The 20,185-nt window shown below is 36.8% G+C and overlaps 1 protein-coding gene across 2 annotated transcripts in view; it reads right to left on the reverse strand.

Moving 5' to 3' along the window:
* ESYT3 (extended synaptotagmin 3) overlaps positions 1–20,185 on the reverse strand; it is a 45,098-nt gene that overhangs the window by 18,175 nt on the left and 6,738 nt on the right. For both annotated transcript variants that reach the window (XM_034423399.3, XM_087881789.1), the window contains exons 2-11: positions 17,541–17,582; positions 16,776–16,910; positions 15,565–15,641; positions 9,848–9,914; positions 9,658–9,747; positions 6,424–6,479; positions 4,802–4,922; positions 3,808–3,981; positions 2,029–2,111; positions 294–342 (exon numbers count right to left, since the gene is read on the reverse strand). In XM_034423399.3, coding sequence (XP_034279290.2) covers positions 294–342; positions 2,029–2,111; positions 3,808–3,981; positions 4,802–4,922; positions 6,424–6,479; positions 9,658–9,747; positions 9,848–9,914; positions 15,565–15,641; positions 16,776–16,910; positions 17,541–17,582 — 894 coding nt within the window. The remainder of the gene's footprint in view (positions 1–293; positions 343–2,028; positions 2,112–3,807; positions 3,982–4,801; positions 4,923–6,423; positions 6,480–9,657; positions 9,748–9,847; positions 9,915–15,564; positions 15,642–16,775; positions 16,911–17,540; positions 17,583–20,185) is intronic.

Raw genomic sequence — 20,185 nt, forward strand, 5'->3', positions numbered from 1 at the left:
CTTGTGGTGCCACAAACTCTCAATAAAATGAATTTTCCCTTTAAAACCAATTCTATCACAAAACTAATAATCTGTGGACATTTTACAAGACCCTGCAATCACACAACCCATACAAACATTTATAATTTCCTATAACAGCAATGAGAACTCATATGCCTGAAAAAAAAAACAATCCTACTTAGCATTTACATTTGGTAAAACCTTATGTTTTTATAGCTGATAAGCCACTCATAAAATATGGCACACCTTTTAAGAACTACTCTGACACATGTTAAGCCAAAACCAAAACTTACCTCGTCAACAATTTTGTCTTTAATCACATCTACAAGGTTTATAACCAAGCTGTGAAAAAAAGAAAAGAAGTCACACAAAGGAAATCCCTTGGGACAGCTGTATTTGTTTCCATAATGAATAGCTACCATATGCTGCTATGGAGACTTATAGTACCTTATACGGAACTGTGATTTTTTTTTTTTAATTATAGTACCTCCTGGAGTTCCATGAAATATTCTGGCTTGCAATCTGTGAGCAAATTTCAAAAGAATCTAGTAGATTCTAATAACTGAATGCTCCCAAGGAAGTTATTTGAATCTGAGCCTAGTTCAACAATAAAGGTTATAAAAAATAAGCTCTCTGTAGACTAATAATAACTGACATTTTTTTTCTTCAATTGATGCAATATGCCTAGCCTGAAAAAACATGGAGTTTTCTGAGACTAGAGTGGTTTCTGCACTTACAAAACCTAGTAATGCTGTATACAGTATTTCTTTTTCCTTTTTAATTTTTATTTATACATTTTTATTTAACATACAGTGATGGGTTGCTCCCGGTTCGGACCGGTTCGCAAGAACTGGTAGTAAAACTGGCGGGAGGCTCCTCCCACCACCCCGGATGTCATCATAGACGATCAGTACATGCGCTGAAGTTCAGCGCGCATGCAAGCGAAGCAATCACGCATGTGTGATCCCGTTGCAAACCAGTAGTAAAGTTAAGTAGAACCCACCCCTGTTAACATATATATGTGCTTAATAAGCAGCGTATTGTCTGAGTCAATTTGCAAATACATAACAACAACATTCTTTAAATCTTTGCTGTATATTTCTATTGAATATTTTATATTAGAATTCTTTGAAACCACAGCCCAGTCCATGAATAATTCAAGTTGAGCAAGGTTCTGGCTTGTTAGGATTTATATTCAAAAAGAGAAGAGACTCTTCCATCGCAATGGAAAGAACCACTACAAATTCTATGACTATAGGAGAAGAAGAGGCAGAACCTAGGGGTGGAATTAATCCTGATTCATTACATTCCCACAAGCGATCCAAGCCCAGATTCCCCTTTAATACTGTTAACTCTTATGTAGCACCAATTTAGCGCTGACTGTTAGTTGACTAGATTTTTGTATACAGGTATAGACCATAAATCACCTTAACTGGAACCTTATGTGTGGTCCCTATTCTTCATGCCTGGCAATGACTGGCTTAGTGGAAATCAGCTATGTGCAAGCAGGTTATGGTGATAGATAGACTTGTGCCATATTTACTAATAAAATAATCTGGGATGGCATGCCAGCGATAAAATACCCAGAACTAACTCATATTTTAGTGACTTTTTTCTAGAGCAGAATGTGACATGAAAAAGTACCATTTAGGCTCAACTTTAATATGCAATATGTACATTAAAAAGTAAAAGGTATAATTCTTCTCGGGATTGTACAATGCACATTGGAGGAATAGATTTTTTTTATATTAAAAATTGTTGTGCTTCTTTAAAGGTCAGCACATCAGAAGATGATCTGGAACAAATTCACCCCCAACGTTACATTTCTTTATGACTTTTTTTTTTTGAAGCAGGAGCATTCAAACATGCAATACTCTATCTGCATTCAGAAAAATTATGCAAAAAACAGAAATGTTTCTGAATGCACAGAAAAGTCCATACCAATTTCATTGGCTCTAAGTTGCCACATGGCAGAAAAAGACACAGTATAACATTACACACACAAAAAAGGAAATCTGTATTCCTTACCTGCCCAAAAAATCATCTTTATCTGGATCTTCATCATAAATATCAACTTCTAGATCTTGGCCGGGTACTTCATGAACAACAAACTGAAATGAATGAAAGAAAAATTAAGTAACAAAAAAGAACAGCTAGGAGTTATTTTTGAAAAATAGGAGTTATTTTTGAAAAATGTCATTATGTCAAGTAAAAAGTCTTTCAGTTCTTCCATGTAGCATTAAATTAAAAGTCCTCCAGTTCTTCTGAAGTTACTTGCATTGTAACAGGAGCCTCAGTGGCACAGTGGTTAGAGTGCAGTACTGCAGGCTACTTCTGCTGACTGCTGGCTGACTGCAATTTGGCAGTTCAAATCTCACCAGGCTCAAGGCTGACTCAGCCTTCCAGCCTTCCGAGGTGGGTAAAACGAGGACCCAGATTGTTGGGGGCAATAGGCTGACTCTGTAAACCACTTAGAGAGGACTGTGAAGCACTGTAAAGTGATATATAAGTCTAAGTGCTATTGCTATTGCCACACACTTGCCACCTGAAGTGGCGGAAGAATAAAGTTTCTACTCATGTTCTTTATAATCAATTAAATTGAGGTGAGTGTAATAGGAGCAATGTTTCTCTTCGAAACAGAATTCAATTCATTACAAGAAAAAAATATTAAAGGAACCACTAATGCGTAAACAAGACTTCTTGGTGAAACAACAGCAAAAATAAACTCTTTCAAATATTCTTTATTATACTGGTTTAATTGAAAAGCTTTTTTCAAGAGAACTTACTACAGTTATTCCAAAAGCTTCATGAAAAAGCCTTTCAAATAGCCTTTCACTCACTTCCTTTAAAACACAACAGGACAAAGTGGACAATATTTAGAATGGGGTTTTCCCTCCTTTGTAAATTAGTTTTCTATTATTCTGGTAAACTGTTTAGTCCTGTAAATTAGTTTGCAATTAATCCATTTTTTTAAAAAAAATTTGATTTATATGCCGCCCTTCTCCGAAGACTCAGGGTGGCTTACAATGTGCTCAGCAATAGCCTTCATCCTTTTGTATATTTATACAAAGTCAGCTTATTGCCCCCACAAACTGGGTCCTCATTTCACCTACCTTAGAAAGGATGGAAGGCTGAGTCAACCTTGAGCCTTGGCGAGATTCGAACCCTGCAGTAATTGCAGGCAGCTGGTCTTAATAAGCTTAATAACAGGGTGCCTTAAACCCCTGTACTACCAAGGCTATTTCTGTTGCTGGCAACAAGACTTATATTTTAATGACTTTTAGATGGTTAGGACTACAACGCCCTTAGACATGAAGCAAAATGGCTGACATTCAGGAATTCTGGGAGTTGCAATCAGAATATCTGAAAAGTATTTGGTTGCCTATTCCTGCTGAAATATTGTTTCCTCAATCACTTGATTATATTCCTTATTCACACTATTTACAGAAACAAAACGTCTTCATTTAGAACACATTTAATTTCAAAATAGTCTGTATTCCTATATTCACTTACCAAGAAAAAAAAAGCTTCCCCTATATTCTATGGGGCTTAATTTGGAGAAGGCATATATAGAATTGTTGTTAATATATGCAAAACTCCAGACACAATCACCCAGCTGTTTCAGCTGATCTAGGTATATGTTAGTCAACTTCCACAGTAATTTGGTTTTTTTTCCTTCCCCTTTTCTCCCTTGCACTCTTTTAAGATATGAACCACCTCAAATCTACAACGTAAGATTCAGGAAGTGGGATATATTGTAAATAATCACCAGCACTTTGTTTCTAAATAGGCAAGGAGAAGTATCACCTCAAATATTTCATTCCAGATGGGATTCAGGTCTCTTTGTACTGTTTTACTCCGGAGTTGCACCAGGCCGACTCGAAGGAAAGCATAAGGGTCCGACTTGCCCCTGATTGCTCCAAGGAAGTTGTCTTTTTGGACAAGATTTTCGGCTTCCAACAGATACACTCTTAGGACTCCCTTGAAAATATACAATTGTTAAATATTACATAGGATGTTCATCCCAGAGGATCTGTCTGATATATACTATTATCAACATAACATTAAGAAAAATGGGGAATGTTTCTAACCACAACCCACAGAAGCATCTTAAATGAGATTTGCCAGTAGAACATTTAAATTTATGAGAAAAATCTTCATTGTTATTTTGCTTTTATTATGAGCCTTACATCAATCTCTGATCTTTCTTTGCGCCTCTTATTGTGGTGGATAAGGAGAAAAGCCAGTTAGTTTGCTTTTGATGATTCTCTGCTGAATTGGATGGGAGAGGGGACATTTACAATGTCTTTTTTTTTTTTGCAATCTTTTTGCAATCAAAAAATAATTTACCAAAATAAACCTGCACCAACTATAAGTCTGCTACGTATTTACTGAGCTTCATTCATTTTGAGCCGATTCCTACCATGCCTTTGTCTGCTCAAAAATTCTCTCCAAATCAGGATATTTTTTTTTAATCAAAAACAAGTTTTCCCAAACTTTTTAAGGTTATGTGATATTTTGGATAAAGAAAGGGATTGAAAAGAGAGGAAACGCCAACTATTAGATAAGACAACTAGATAAATCTTTGGTCTACAACTTTCTCTCCGCTGTGCAGATTCAAATGCAAGTATGGGGCAAGTTTACAATCTCTCCTTCAAGTGTCACTACACTGCAGGTGTGTAGAAGAACAAACAAGTTGGGGTAACCTCACTCTTTAGAAGCCTCACTCTTTTTTTTCTATATTTTGAGCAAGGTGCCTCACTAACAAGTCTTCAAAGTGCAACTCTGACCCCAGACTTACACGTGGAATAGGAAACCGCAACTGAGCCACATTCAAGTTCTTTTTCAATGGGATTGTGACTCTGTTTGGCAACACCAGCCGGGAAGCAATGAGATCTTGAATTAGCGAGTCTGAAAATAAACTGAAATAATAAAGGAGACATTTAATTTAATTCAAAACAAAACGGAAGAGTCATATGTGTGTCACACTGCTCTACTGAGCTTGTGACTCTTGTATTATTTGTAGACTCCATCTTAGCAGACTGCCAAGGTCTGTTGCCCGTCAAGAGATATGGGATGCAGGGTAGGGGAGAGTAGAAGGAATGCTGTCTTAGGTTTATTTTCAGCCTGAGAGTTTAGGATGCTTTGTTACAAACAGGTAAGTCGTTTATGACAGAACATCTTGACTGCTGAAGAAAACATAGAAAACAAGGTTATTTACTGATGTGCAGATAAGCCTGAGGTAGTTATGCCTCTTATATTACACCTTCAAGATGCACTTGACTCTAGCAAGTGCCTGAACAAGTTCTTGATGTTTTCTTGGCAAGATTTTCAGAGGTAGTTTGTGCTTGTATTCTTTCTAAGAGAGAGAGAGGGACTGAACCAATCACCCAACTGGCTTTGTGCTGAAGGCGGGACTAGAACTTAATCTTCTGGATTCTAGGCTGGTGCTTTAACCCCTATACCAGTATTTCTCAACCTTGGCTACTTGAAGAGGTATGGATTACAAGTCCCAGATGTTCTATTGACAGCTGACTTTGTGGATACCAGATCTATATCCATTCTCTTGTTATGTTAATTTCGTTTATTTCAACAGCTTTTACTTTTCTTATCAGTAAGTGTAAAACTCCTAACACCAGCAAATTCACAGGTAATTGCTTTTTGGAAGCAAAAACTCTTCTTATGGGGTAAGAACCATATTTTTCCTTCACTAAAATAACCAAACCAAAATCAATAAAAAGAAACATAAACACTCAAAGTCATCTTTATTGTCAACAAATGTTGAGATTGTCAATACCTCAACAGAATAAAATAGTTAATTTTCCTGTGGACGTGACAATTTCCTTTGGTTACTATTGACATTACTTTTGCGGTGATGCAAGGTGTGGTAAATTAGCAAAGCAAGCCAAAACTCCCATTAGAAACCAAGTAGCTCAAATGGTTCTGACACTTCTAACATTAGTTTACAAAGAAAACTAAGAATCTATAAGAATTTTACCAGCAGGCTCATTCTGTGGTCAGTTCTTATGCCTCTACTTGCCAGAATGTCTGTGAAGGACATAGGTTCTGTTTGATCGGCCCTGTGCCTACCCACAATAAGCCGTTCCTATTATAGAACTGTTATACAACATCTCTTTTGTTTAATCTCCATTTTGAGATTTTATTTATTTGATATTATTGTTTATAAATAATTCAAGGTAGTGAACATTTTTTAATACTCCTTTCTCCCCCTGACAACAACAACCCTGTGGGGTGGGTTGGACCGAGAGTGACTGGCCCAAAGTCATCCAGCTGGTTTTTCATATCTAAGGCAGGACTAGAACTCACAGTCTCCTGCTTCCTAGAACAGCAAACAAACCACTAGACCAAACTGGGTCTTTAACATTTAGATTGTTCTCAGCTCATTTGGAGGGAGGCACTTACCTAATGCCTGGAGCATCCAACAGGTTTGTTACTCCGGCCCAATTGATTTCCAAGTGCTGCAATAAGAATTAAACCAACAACAAAAGTGCAATGTTAATAACTGAAAACAGAGCTGGTTTAAAAAGTAGGAACCTGGAAATCTAGTTTACATCAAATTAGATGCATGGTTCATTGAGATCCTATTGGAGATACCAGAAAATGAACCTGCACTCTTTTCTTGATGCATATAGCATACTATTGAAAAAGTCAAGAATATTGAGTACAATAAAATCACCATAATTACAGTATAACAATAAAATTATTCAAACATGTGACAAGTAATGAAGCATCCTTCATTCATCTGGATATATTTATGGAATTTTAATTCAGCATGAGTATTGTGTCGCCGTTCTGAGTGAATTCAGATTGCCAACCAAACAAGCCTTGAGGAATTATGTGGTCATTTCTATTACCCCTCCATTATAAAAGGCATTTTGGCTACTGCTACAAGTTCCATGTGCAAGAAAACTAACCACCTAGCAAGGCAGCCTCAGAGCAGGAACATACATGAGTGATTTGTGTTCAGAGGAGATGAATAAGCATCATCAAAGCATTGGTTCATTTCCTTCACTGGAGCCTGTCACACTGACTGGATTCTTCTCATGCCTTTGCAATGAAGGGCTGAGACAATCGGCATGTGTCAACGTTCTAAATTTAACACATGTTTGTCAGATGTATATATTTGGCCAGAACTCACATAGCTAGTTTCAGGAATAACAGTGCATTCTGAGTGCTGAATTATCATAGCACTGTGGGGACCTTCTCTCCTGCTTCCTCTATGGGGTTAGAGATGACTACCAGAGGTTCAGAGACTTCTTCCACGAATGAATCCTCCTAATACAATAAAACATCTCTTTCAGTGCTTTAGTCTTCTGAATTTTAACCCTGATTTTTGTTTTTCCTTCTAAGGAAAATTTGTAATTTGTTCTTAACTCTGTTTTCAAACTGCATTTGATTCATGTGCTTACAGTATATCAATGGTGGGATTCAAAAATTTTTACTACTGGTTTTGTGGGTGTGTCTTGGTGGGCATGGCATGGCTTGGTGGGCATGTCTTGGTGGGCATGGCAGGGGAAGTATACTGTAAAATCTCCATTCCCACCCCACTCCAGGGGAAGGATACTGCAAAATCCCCATTCCCTCCCCATTCCCTCCCTCAGCTGGACTCGGGAGGCAGAGAATAGATGGGGGTGGGGCCAGTCAGAGGTGATATTTACCGGTTCTCCGAACTACTCAAAATTTCCGCCACTGGTTCTCCAGAACTGGTCAGAGCCTGCTGAAACCCACCTCTGGCTTATATGGTTTTATTATGGTGCTGTAAACCACCCAAAGTCATTTAAATAAGTTGGGCGGTGCAGAAATTGAATCAATCAATAAATTTTAAAAAATTACAACATATAGGTGAAGATGGTGTCTGAAGATACAAGACTGTGAACATCAATTTTAGTTCAATGAGGGCAAAGAGGAGTCTTAAACCAAACCAACCTTTTAAACTAATATTTTTCCCCCCTAGGGTACAAAATAATTGAAAAGTCAGAGTGAGCACCATATAAAAGCTGTGATCTTATGCATATTTGTGTGATAATCGAGTGCTTCAGATGATTCTTGCCACTTATCATCCTGTATTTTGGGTACACAGGTTGTATGTTAATCAAAACAGACTATGGATAGATTTACAGATTAGTTGCTTCTGTGACTCTTCCCCCCTCCCCCAAACACTGTTCAAGTACATAAGACCAATTTTCTTTCCATACCAAAGTTTTAATTTACAATTGTATGGCAGTTTGCTGGGACAGTGTACTGATCATTTGGGTGGAAGGGAGGGAAGGAGGGAGGGAGGGAGGAGGAAGGGAAAAAGGAAGACACAAAAATTGAATTGTTTCACTACTGAACTTTGTTTAAGGATCCCTCAAAGGCCCTTCAGCCTTGAAGACATAGTCCAGGGATTTGGGGAAGGTGCTAACGATTAGGAATAGACCTTGTGTAAAATGGAATGAAATTCACTCATTAGATAAATTGGTCTACACTATTTTCACCAACATGGATAAAAACAAAATCTCCTTTAATACAAAGCAAGAAAACTGGGGTAGAAGTTGCTTTCTCAATAGGTTAGGAATGGACTGAGGCATTGGTAATGTAGTTCAGCTCACCTGAAATGACTCATCTTCACCCTGAAGCAAACTGGCAGCACACATGTCCTTTTGGAAATGGTTTCAGATATATGAAACTTGTGCTGAAGAAATATGTGGTTGGCTTAATGTTCATTGATTTAGATGGATCTCGAAAACCTACTTGATTCTTGAAAGTTAATCTGAATAGAATTCTTTACTAACACTATTAAAGGTTGGGTTAATTATTTTTAAATGGTTTCATTTTACTTTTATAAGGGCTACACTTGGTTACATAATATTCTAAATTGCTCTTTCAGTGCCAATTGTATTCCTTAAAGCAGTGGTGAAATCCAGCAGGTTCTGACAGGTTCTGGAGAACCGATAGTGGAAATTTTGAGCAGTTCGGAGAACCAGCAAATACCACCTCTGGTTGGCCCCAGAGTGGGGTGGGAATGGAGATTTTGCAATATCTTTCCTCCACGATTGGGGAGGGGATGGGGATTTTGCAATATCCTTCCTCTGCCATGCCCAAGCCATGCCCACCAAGCCACACCATGCCCACCAAGCCACACCCACAGAACCGGTAGTAAAAAGATTTGGATTTCACCACTGCCTTAAAGTTTTCGTGTCTTTATTTCTATCAATGAGTTATCATGGAGGGTACTTCCTTGAAAAGCTACAGTGAAATATTTGTAGTTAACAACTTATTGACTATTACTATCTCGGAATAGTAATATGTTGGCATATTATAAAGCTATCTTCCTGTTTGGTTTGGTAGTCTTTGTTTAAAATGATGTTTGGGAAGAAGAAATAATCTTCCACCTTTTAGAAGCATATTCTCAATTTTATTCTAAAACACACTGACCAGTGTGTAAATCAGCAATCCTAATGTGGAAGGACACTATTTCTAAATAGGCAAAACATGAAGAGTGCTAACTTGTTAATTTGACTTACAAATTAAAAGACTTTTCATAAAATTTGTTAGTTGGAAAATGTGCTACCAGACTCCTGGTTAGTCTGCCACGACAGACTAACACAGCTGTCCTCCTCCTATTTCTATAATGATGTATCAGAATTGACTTACAGGTTTCTGTAGAAAAAACATGGTTACAGCTCCAAAAAAGGGTACATCTGTCAGAAGGGGCTCCAGAATTACTCGTAACATTCCATGCAACTGAAAAAAAAAATTGAAGGAAATAATGTTGATTTTTTTCCAGGAAGGAAAAAAAATAGGAAATATCTAAAAATGTTTCATAAAGTTGTTCTGTACCTACCTGTAGTCCTTTCACTCCTACTTTAATCTTGGAGAGTTCCATGTGAATTTCACAATCCCCTATATAACTGAGAAGGTGTTACAATTAGCAGGGTATTAATTAGAAAAAAAAAAGAACAAAGTAAAAGACAAAAAGATCAATCTTTTCTTATCATTTTAAAGGAATTTCTTATATTGTAATAGTATAAGACGAAGAACAAAACTCTAATTAAAAAGGTGTAATAAGAGTATGTGTGAATACAGTTTTAGACCAGAGATATTTTACTATATCACATCACATTTGCTTCGAGCAGATAACTTATTATAGTAGTTTACTTTCTTATCATGCTAATATGTTTCTGCTACATATAAAGACCATAACATTTATTTATTTATATATTTGGGCGTCTCAAGTAATATATTTGCCAGATTAACCTTATTTCTTTATCACTATATAACTTTCAGAAAATCTGATAGATTTAATCAGTTTACAGTATGTATGTTATGTATTTGTACGTATAGTACAAATATATACACACACATACACCAAGAATTAGGGTGAAAAAAATTTCCCTTCTTTGGTTGCCTTTTTACTAAACAATAAGACACCATCCATTATTTTTACTTTTTCCTCCCTCAAAAGTCCATTAAGGAAAAAGAGATAAAATAGCTGCATAGAATCTACTAATTGTAATAATCACCCTGGAATGTACAAAGAAAGATGATGATCCATTCAGATCAAAGTATTACAGTGAAATAAGATTAACATTGCTTAATAATAGGGCTCCAAAGAAATTCTGCAAATTATAACTCCTATTGCTGCTACTTAGCTTCTCAATAAATTTTGCAAAGAATTTGTAACAGGAATAGCAGTTCACATATAAAATACTTCAGAAAGGTCACACTGGTTAACCAAAGTTTCAGATCTTTAAACTGTTTTTAACATTGATTACTTCAACTGATTGCAGACGAACAGTAAGGGTTGATCAATAGGATTCTTGTTGCTTGAAGGCAACAAAACTATTTCATTTGGACAGGAAGGTAGGTGGGATAATCAATCAATCAACCAACCAATCAATCAACCAACCAACCAACCAATCAATCACCAATATGTTGTTTCTTACAAATTCCATGTTACAAAAGCCCCAACTGTAGTGAGATTTTACACACAACAATTCTTCCCTTACGGAGATACAAGACAACTATCAACTGTGAACTTTTAAATGAGTGTTATAGGAATATTTGGGAATCCAAAAACACAAATTGTAATAAATATAACATTGTCTTACATCCACGCCCATAAATCTCTTTTGGATTTTAAATTTTCCAATGGAACAGAATGTCCAATTGAATGACTCAAAATGGTTTGGCCAATAATGTGGCTCAAACAAGCAGTTTCCCACCTCCAGTTCTTTGCCTGTTCCCTTCAAAAGTTTTAATCTAACTACTGAGCTATTTACGGTCACATCAGTTTTACTTTCAATCTTTGCTAATAATGCACTGTCATGTCAGAATGAAATATGGAAAGCATTTGCAAAATAGAAGCTAAGTCAAGTTTAGTTGACCTCACATGTCACAAAATCTTGGAATGGTTTAAAATAAATATGCATTTCCTGTGTCATCCCTTCTGCTGTCAAAAGGTTTGACAGAGATGTCACGCTCTGCTGTCGACCTGTTTTTGCATTAACCTGATGATAGCATGCTTATTCAACTCCTGTAGCCTTCTAGTGTGTAAAAAGCTCTACTTAAGACCGTATTGTTATCTAAGGCAGCAAGAGGTAATAATTTCTTTTAGCACACCATCCAAAGTGTATTTGCAATAAAATATGTTTTGGTGATCAGAGTGTCCATTAGCAAAATCTAATTTTGTTTTCTTTTTTGACTGAAACCATGTGATTATTTTTTAAAAACAAAAATGTTTGTCTTTCTAACCAAAGAAAGCAAATGCAAATATATCTAATGAACGCAATAATTGTAGAGCCCATGGTGCTCTCTGGACTTGGTTGTTTGCTTGGGGGCATTACCCAATTACAGTAAGTAATATCAGTGCTAGTGAATATGAGATTTGTTCCATGTTTATGTAAAGTAGTAGCCCTGCCAGTTTTGGTGGGGATATGTTTTTCTCCTTGGTAGTTCCTTGATTAGGGTAATGTATTTTGCTTGACTGTTTGTCTGGTGTTAATTCCAGAGTATTGATCACACAACTTTCAACTGTCTTTTCCTGTATGCAGAATGAGGCAGAAAGCCAGCATCTCCTGCCTTACCTTCGAAATTTGTAAGTCAAAAGGCCCTAAGTAGGGAAATACAAGGAGGATGGAGGTTGTCAGGCATTTCTCGTGACATTATCAAGTCTGCCCACAGGAGACTAGGTTACTAGCATAGTTGGTTCTGGGAGTTGAAGTCCATATATCTGGAAGAACCCAGATTGCTTTACTATCTCAAAAGTATCTTCATCCAAGTTTATGTCTACAATGGTCTCACTGGACCAAAAGTTTTGCCAATACTGAGCAGAAGTAGCTCAGATTGTGATGCTGTTTATCCATTATACCAGGTGAAGTTTCTTTAAGCATGGTTAAAAAAGGATGTCAGTTGGTGAGTTTATACAACATGCTAAGATAAACCAAGCAAACTGCATTTATGTTTGCTGAGCAATGTCGTGCTGTTGACAAACTGAAAACCGAAGTCCATACACTTCGAAACATCCAGGTTGGGGAAGGCTGTGAGAATGTGCCTCATTTCACTTAAAAATGTGGCAAGCGATGGATTTTTATAAGCAGGACTTTTCTCTCTTTTCAATGACTTCTGGTCCTCTGCTTTCAGTCCTGCTTTAATGGCTTGGTGGGGCACACTAGATTAATTAGTGGTGGCAGGAAAAGGAAAAGATGAGCCAAACAAAACTATTCAATGGAATAGGAAGGAGCATGGTACAAACTCCCCTAAGGAGAGAATGGTTTTGCATAACATATTACTTACATTGGTCACAAGCCAATACCTGTATTTAGATTGACTTTGATTTCTACTTTTTAAATAACTTCCTGTGTTGCAGCACAAGAGACATACTACTAACATCATGATGATGCAGTCATCATGTTGCTGATCAGGCAACTCAGCTTGGATCGTCAGAGCTTGGATCGTCAAAGGCATTTAAAAGAAAAAAAGCCTCTGATGATTGGGCAGCTCAGCTGGGCATGGGGGGGGGCAGGGATTTTTGCTACCGGTTTTCCGAACCACCCGCGATCCAGTCTGAACCGGGAGCATTTCACCCCTGGAGGGAGGGAATGTTGCATGTCCCCTCTCTTAAAAAAAGACCATCTGGTGGGACCCAAAAGAAGGGCCTTCTCTATGGTGGCTCTCTCTCTTTGGAACATCATTCTTGTGGAGATTAGATTGGCCCTCACTTTGACATTCTTTCACAAGGCCCTGAAGACCTGGTTTTGCCAAAAGGCCTGAGAAACCCAGAGTGTGATGGAACCCATCAAGTGTTGCCAAGGGTTATTGTTTTTGTTTGTTTGTATATTGGGTTTTTATTTTTGTAAGCCAGCCAGAGTCACTAAGTGTGGGTGAGCGGCCCTACAAATTTTCTTAAATAATTAAATAAAACTTTCCTCAGCCTTTGATTGGGTGGCTAAAAGTAGCCAGTAGCCAAAGAGTGATAAAAGGGGGGGGGGAAGAGAAGGGATTTTACATTATATTTAATTAAGTTTAATGTCTTCATTAAAAGTTAACACTTAATCCAAGAAAGGAAAATTCAAGAATTCTGAGTAACAGCAACTAGAAGAAAGTAGGCAAATCTTATAATTCAGGACTTCTAACTAGTACTCTACTTTCAAATGAGACATCTAATTTAAATCATGGCAGCAAAACTTTCCACTTTTTCAATTCTTTTTCAAAGATGAGATATCTGTTATTCGTACGTGAAATAATTTTAATTGTTAACTGTTAGTATTACACTCTCTATGTATTTAATAATTTTATCTTTCCCATTAAAAACCACAATTCGGTGGCAACTTCTGTCACGCCTGCAGAAACCATACCCAAAAGCTTGGACAAGTGCACCCCAATACAATAGAAATTATTTCCCCTGTAACACCTCTTCTAGGAAAGGTTCTACAAAACAAAACAAATATGCATATTTCATTAGACTGCATGAAAATTAAATTCCGCTGAACAGACAGCTATGTGCTGAATGCCATCAAAGTTGATCCTCTATCTTCAAGCAGTGAGAATTAGATCACATTACCGATGCAGAGAACAAGGAAATAACTCATGTGGCCATATAATTTACTTGTGGATCACCAAATGTAATGTGACTCAGTGAGTTAAGAGTACCGCAAACATATAGGCACTTTTCACAAATATTTGAACAAGGCAATATTTAGAGATTACGGAAACCAAATAGAAAGTCAATTATAAGTAGCAACACGGTCATATATTGTTTATATATATTGTAGGTAGCTAAAAATATTGCACTTGCCTGTCTAATAATCTAAAGTACTTAAGATAAGCAAGCATTGTAAAGTGATAAACTAAATAATGGAGAAACAAACACTTATAATGCTGCTCTAAGAGGATATGGATCATTTGTCATGTCGTCCCCCGTATTTTCATATTAGCAACATGCACCTTGTTATCTCCCCGACAGTCTAAAAGGAATTAAAGCAGCAATGAGTCAAGGAAGCAATGTGGACAATGCATAAGGAGGTGGCTTGAAGATTTAAATAGCTCCACCTTTTTTTCTCAGAACTGGAGGAAGAACTCAGCACCTACTCCCAATCAACATACAAGGATGTGTCCTCCAGGATGCCTAACTGGCTGAGCTAGTTTTGAATCCTTCCCCCTTGACTAGGCATCCTCTGTGAATCATGCAGGATTGTGGATTCCTGTCAAACAAGACAGGTCTATTTGCAATGGAAAACTACCTCCTCACTCAAACTCTTAAGTGGGAAAACACCCATATCACCTTTTCATAAAAAGAGCCAGAAGAGAAATACTGTAGCTATCCAGTGCTAATCCAACTTACTCCTACAGCCAAATATATTACTCTCCTGAAGTATTTCAACAATGCATGTTATAAAGAAGAGGTTCAGGCAGTACTTGGCTTCACTGAGTTCTTTGTTTTTATATATTCAGGGCAGCCAAGGACATAAACATACAATATGAGAGATTCTTACCTGTGCAAAGTTCAGTGCAAATGAGATTGGCCGCTACTATATTATTACTAATTACTAATAATTACACGCACCACACCTAAGATTTTTTTCAATGATTCTGTTTTTGTTTCAAGATATTCGTGACATCTTGATTTAATCAGATGCATATTCTCTGCTAAATATGGATTATGTCTAACAAACGGCAGGCATTCAATCAGTGTTATTTCAGCCCATTTTTTTCTATAAATATAGCCTGCAATTGTTATCCTTCCTGGATGGTCTCAATCTAAGTTTTCCCATTTGAAGCAAACGTTCATCTGTATTAATTTGTTTGCATGCTGGACACTTAGAGAAATACCTCTCTAAACTCATGTTCACCATGATAAATGTACCTTTGCAGGTTCATATATCCTCCATGAGGTCATGTGGTGCCATAAGTTGTCTCTATTCCATTTTTATAGCATCGTTTTAGGAAAAGTAAAGCAATCACTGTTAGCAAAAGATGCACAGAAAAATTCACTGTTCATTGCTTATTAGTGAAGCCCTTTCCCAATGATAAACCATAGGAAACAATGCAGTTTTATACTACCATATTTGCAAGTCCAGGATTATTTGTCTTCGATCAACTTCTTTGGTATAGGTTTTCACTCCTTTAATTTTAGGGCACTGAAAGGAAAGCATGCAGCAGTATTATTAATACAGCAATGAGAAAGCCTCATTTATCTTAGCACAAAAAGATAACAACAGCCAAAAGTCAAGCTAGAGCCATCATATTTTTTTAAAAAAAAATCTGCAGAAAGAAAATAAAATAATGAGCAGGAGAGAAAGATTACAGAATCTTTCTCTCCTGCCTGTTGTTTTGTTTTCTTTCTGCCGAATAAAATACAGAATATTTTCTAATTTGCTACCCTTCAGAGGTATTGCAACTAAACCTGATATCACTTCCGGTCACCAGGGAGTTGAAAGATTTTTCTCCAACACATCTGGGAGGCATCATTTGGGGGAAGACTGTACTGCAGCCATTAAGTTTGCATTTTAAAATTCAGCCAGCTAAAAATGTTAGCTGTTGAAACCAACAAAAGGAAGACATCCAAAATTTAAAAACTCGCTAAGAAAACAGAAATTCAGATGCCAATTTAAGATTACTGAACAAAATTAAGTCCTTAATAAATTGAATTGACAATGCAAAGCATTTTCTTTCAATATTATTGTGTGCATTTTTAAAAATACCTAACAAAGGATCTTTGCTCTTTTTATATTAATGAAATCAGAAACTAAGTGAATAATGAATGGGAAGAAGATTTTTCTTTACCATTGATAACCCCTGTAAATAGAGACAAGTAGTTAAGTAATTACACATTCAGAACAGGGTGGGAGAAAACATCATAAGAATAATTCTAACTTCTAGCAGGAATTAGATTTTATAGCTGCAACATCTTTTTGTTCTTTTTTATTACTAACATCTTGAGGATTCAAGTATAATCTGAAAGATTCTGAAAACAAATACCTATTTTGAATAAAATGGACAGAAGTTCACAATCCTTTTGCACAAACATCTACTCTTTGTTACCCAGCTACACTTCTTATCTTTTAGTCAAGTAATTTAAGGAACGGGTTTGAGCAAGACCATTTTATTACAGCTATATTTGAGAAAGTGAATATCAGAAATCATTGTACCACAAATAATCAGAAATTAAAATAAATGGATTCAGATATATCTTAAGCCTATGTAGACCCAGAAAATATAGTCATGAAAAATTAGTCTGGATGTGGCAGTCATTTTCAAAGACATCACCTTACCTTATCTCCAAGATGGATTTTAGTAAATGTACATGTTTTCAGATGTACATTCTTCCCTCTGATTTTTGGTTCAAGGATTTCCTTAAATGTCTTTTCCATAATTGCTCCAAAATATGGCCAGAACTGTTCAACAATCTAGTCATAAAACAACAAAAGGCTAAAATCAACACTTGTATATTACCATTGTTTACCCTTTTTATTTTAAAGACTTTGTAAATGTCTTTATGTTTCTAAAGTGATAGTACTCTTTAGATGAAAATGAGCAGGTTAAATATTGTGGGATTTCTGAATTCAAATTGATAGTCTTGGCAAATTACACACCAGATTTAACTGGTTGAAAAGAAGAAAGTGTGCATAATTGATGCGGAAATACCAGGGGATAGTAGAATAGAAAACAACATTGGAGAATTGTCAGTTTTAATATCTGCCTAAGAAATTTCAGTACTGAGCATACGTTATAACATAATTGCTATGGCTAGTTAGTTTTGGTAACAAAGATTGCTGCACAATTTGTTTTGGAAAGAACCCGACAAAGGCAGATGGCAATGTTTTTTTTTCAACAGACGAGAATTTTGATCAAACAAACTTCAGGGCAAACCCTGAACGCGATACAAATGATATCCAATTTACCCCAGCCACTTAACTAGAGCAAACAAGCTTATTCATGGTTGATTCAGCAGCCAAGTTACAAAGCAAACTTTGAAGCAGAAACATTTCAGCCTTACGTTTATCAGATAAAAGCTCCTTTCATATCCAATGCCTTACCTTGTTCAGCCATTCTACCCGTTCAACATCTGGGAAGTGCACCTGGAAACCAAGGCAAAGAAGAAACAAGTGAAAAACGACTGGACTATGAGAATTAATACACAAGATGCAAGTAAAGTGACAGGACTAACAAAGGACTATTATAAAGTCTGAAATATAGCATGATTCTATAAAAATATAAAAAATGTCCCTACAAAATATATTTCATTTTCAGATTTATATCCATTATGAGACAGTTACAATTGAAGACAAAATTAATTCAACTCCAAGAAATAGCTATAGTTTTGTAATAGAGGGCAACATTTTATATACAAGCAAGCTAATTTCTGTTTTTCTGTTTATCATTTTGAGGTTGAGGGGGCTGCTTTTTATTTTATGGGAACTTGATTATTAGTTACCAGAGCCTCCAGAAACAGGGAAGGAAGGAAGGAAGGAAGGAAGGAAGGAAGGAAGGAAGGAAGGAAGGAAGGAAGGAAGGAAGGGAGGAAAAATTTAATTTGTGGAATTTCCAGTTAAAAGTCAATTAAGTAATACTTCGGAAAAACATTATTTTTGTTTTTCTGTCTGACAGCTTCTCTTCTGAGAATAGTCAATTGGAGTAGATCAACCAACTATTCAGAAATCACGATAAAGGCATCTACAGAAGTCCACAATTATACCTAACATGCAATTCAGGTTCTCACACATTTCAGGGTGGAGATCATTGAAATACTGGGATTTCTTTATCTTCAATGTTTGTCACCCACACTAATGTGAAATAAAGTGATTTATTTCACCTTGTTAGCCTTAGGCTAACTCTTCATAGTAAACCAGATTTACTGTACAGATAAAATGCTCATCTTCTCAACTTATTAAAAATGAGCAACAATAAATGGCCTATTTTGTATTTACATCTTAAGATAATGTTAGTAAATAGAATTGCTTTTCCCTAAAGATGGAGAGCAAATATCTTAATTAAAAGGGCCACACATTCTTTAAAAAAAAAAAAGAACCACTGTAGAATTAACTGGAAGTTTGATCTAAATTAAGATTAGGGGATAATATTTTTGCTTTTAATTGTATTAAATATTACAATTAGATAACTGTTATTTAAGCTTTCTTAAATAAGAAAGGTAAATATTTATGGGTCCATTTGGTGACTTTGTTACTCTTCCTGCACTTTGCATACACTTGCTCATCCTGAAAGTATGATGAATATGAACTCTCTCTCCCCCCACATCTGTGTGTGTGTGTGTGTGTGTGTGTGTTAATGTACACAAACACAGATGTATATATTGTATTTATTTAAAAATATAGAACAGCTAGTCTTTGACTTATGTCTGGTTGTTTAGAGATGGTTCAGAGTTACGACAGATCCTAAGAACGGGATTTACAATCCAGTTTCGAAGTTGCAATATCTATCTCCCATGGTGACATGACTGCATTTTGGTGTTTGGCAGTCGGCCTGCATTTACAGCCATTTGTAGCATCCCGCAGTCACATGACTGTGGTTTCGATGTTTTTTTCCCCCTGGAAATCAGTGTTTATATCCAGTTCCTGGAAAAATTACCGCCTAGCAAACAATGGATTCAATTAATGATCACGGCATTCTGTAATGACTGTGGTGCTGCAGCAATTTAACAATTGCTGGAAAAATATATTATAAAATCAGACATGGTCACACGATGACTTGCTTTACAACCGTCACAACTTACTTACAATCAAAACTGTGGGCTTTATTATGGCTGTATATCAAGGACTATCTACATTTTATGTGAGTAAATCAGATAAATGTAAGGATATATGGTAATAAAACCAAGGAATGTATGCCTACATGGGTAGCGACTTTGTGAGAAAAATAAAATAAATGGCAGGTTGAGATCAGTTCTCAGCATAATTCAATAAAAATGATAATCACTTACTAGCTAATCCTGCAACACAAATTGCACAAGATTTGCAAAGGGAGGGAGAGAGGTTATAGTAGATACAAATCTCTTCCTGTGTAAATGGGTGAGTGCATGAATACTCAGACACAATAGGTATCTTCCTTTTTTTTCACCCCAATTCTCAAAGATATGCTTACAACATTTATAAATTTGGCTCCATGTATAAATATATTAACACCATAGACAATACAATTCAGACAAGGGGTGGGGGAAATCTTAATTTGAGAAAAAGCTGATGTTAAATGTGATCAGAAGTGGTATTTAGCCGGTTCGCACCGGTTCACGCAAACTGTTGGCGGAAATTTGGCCAAGATCGCTGAACCAATAGCTATAGCTGCTGGCCACGCCCCTGAACTGGTTCCCCGGTCCCCCGGTTGCCACTCACAACGCCCGCCATATTCGTCGCCACCATGTTCTTCATGCATGCACATCCCATTGCCTTGCAAGTCCAATGGGATGTGCATGCATGAAGAACATGGTGGCGACAGCAGCAGCTTTTTCCATGACCTCCAGTACTTTTCGGCAACCTGTAGCCAACCGCCGCAGCCACAAAGCAGCTCTTAAAGAGGCGGCGCCTGGGAGGCTTCTTTGCCAGCTGTTTTCCAGCAGCAGCAGCTGGCTGGGGGCCACCGAAAACTCCTGTTAGCTTGCCTTCTGGACTCTGGACCAGCCACCGTGGAAGGTAAGCAGCCTGAACAAAGAGGCGGTGGTGATGGAGGA

This window comes from Pantherophis guttatus, chromosome 1 (assembly GCF_059756535.1).
Source record: "Pantherophis guttatus breed Tessera chromosome 1, ASM5975653v1, whole genome shotgun sequence".
In the NCBI taxonomy this organism is placed as follows: Eukaryota; Metazoa; Chordata; class Lepidosauria; order Squamata; family Colubridae; genus Pantherophis; species Pantherophis guttatus.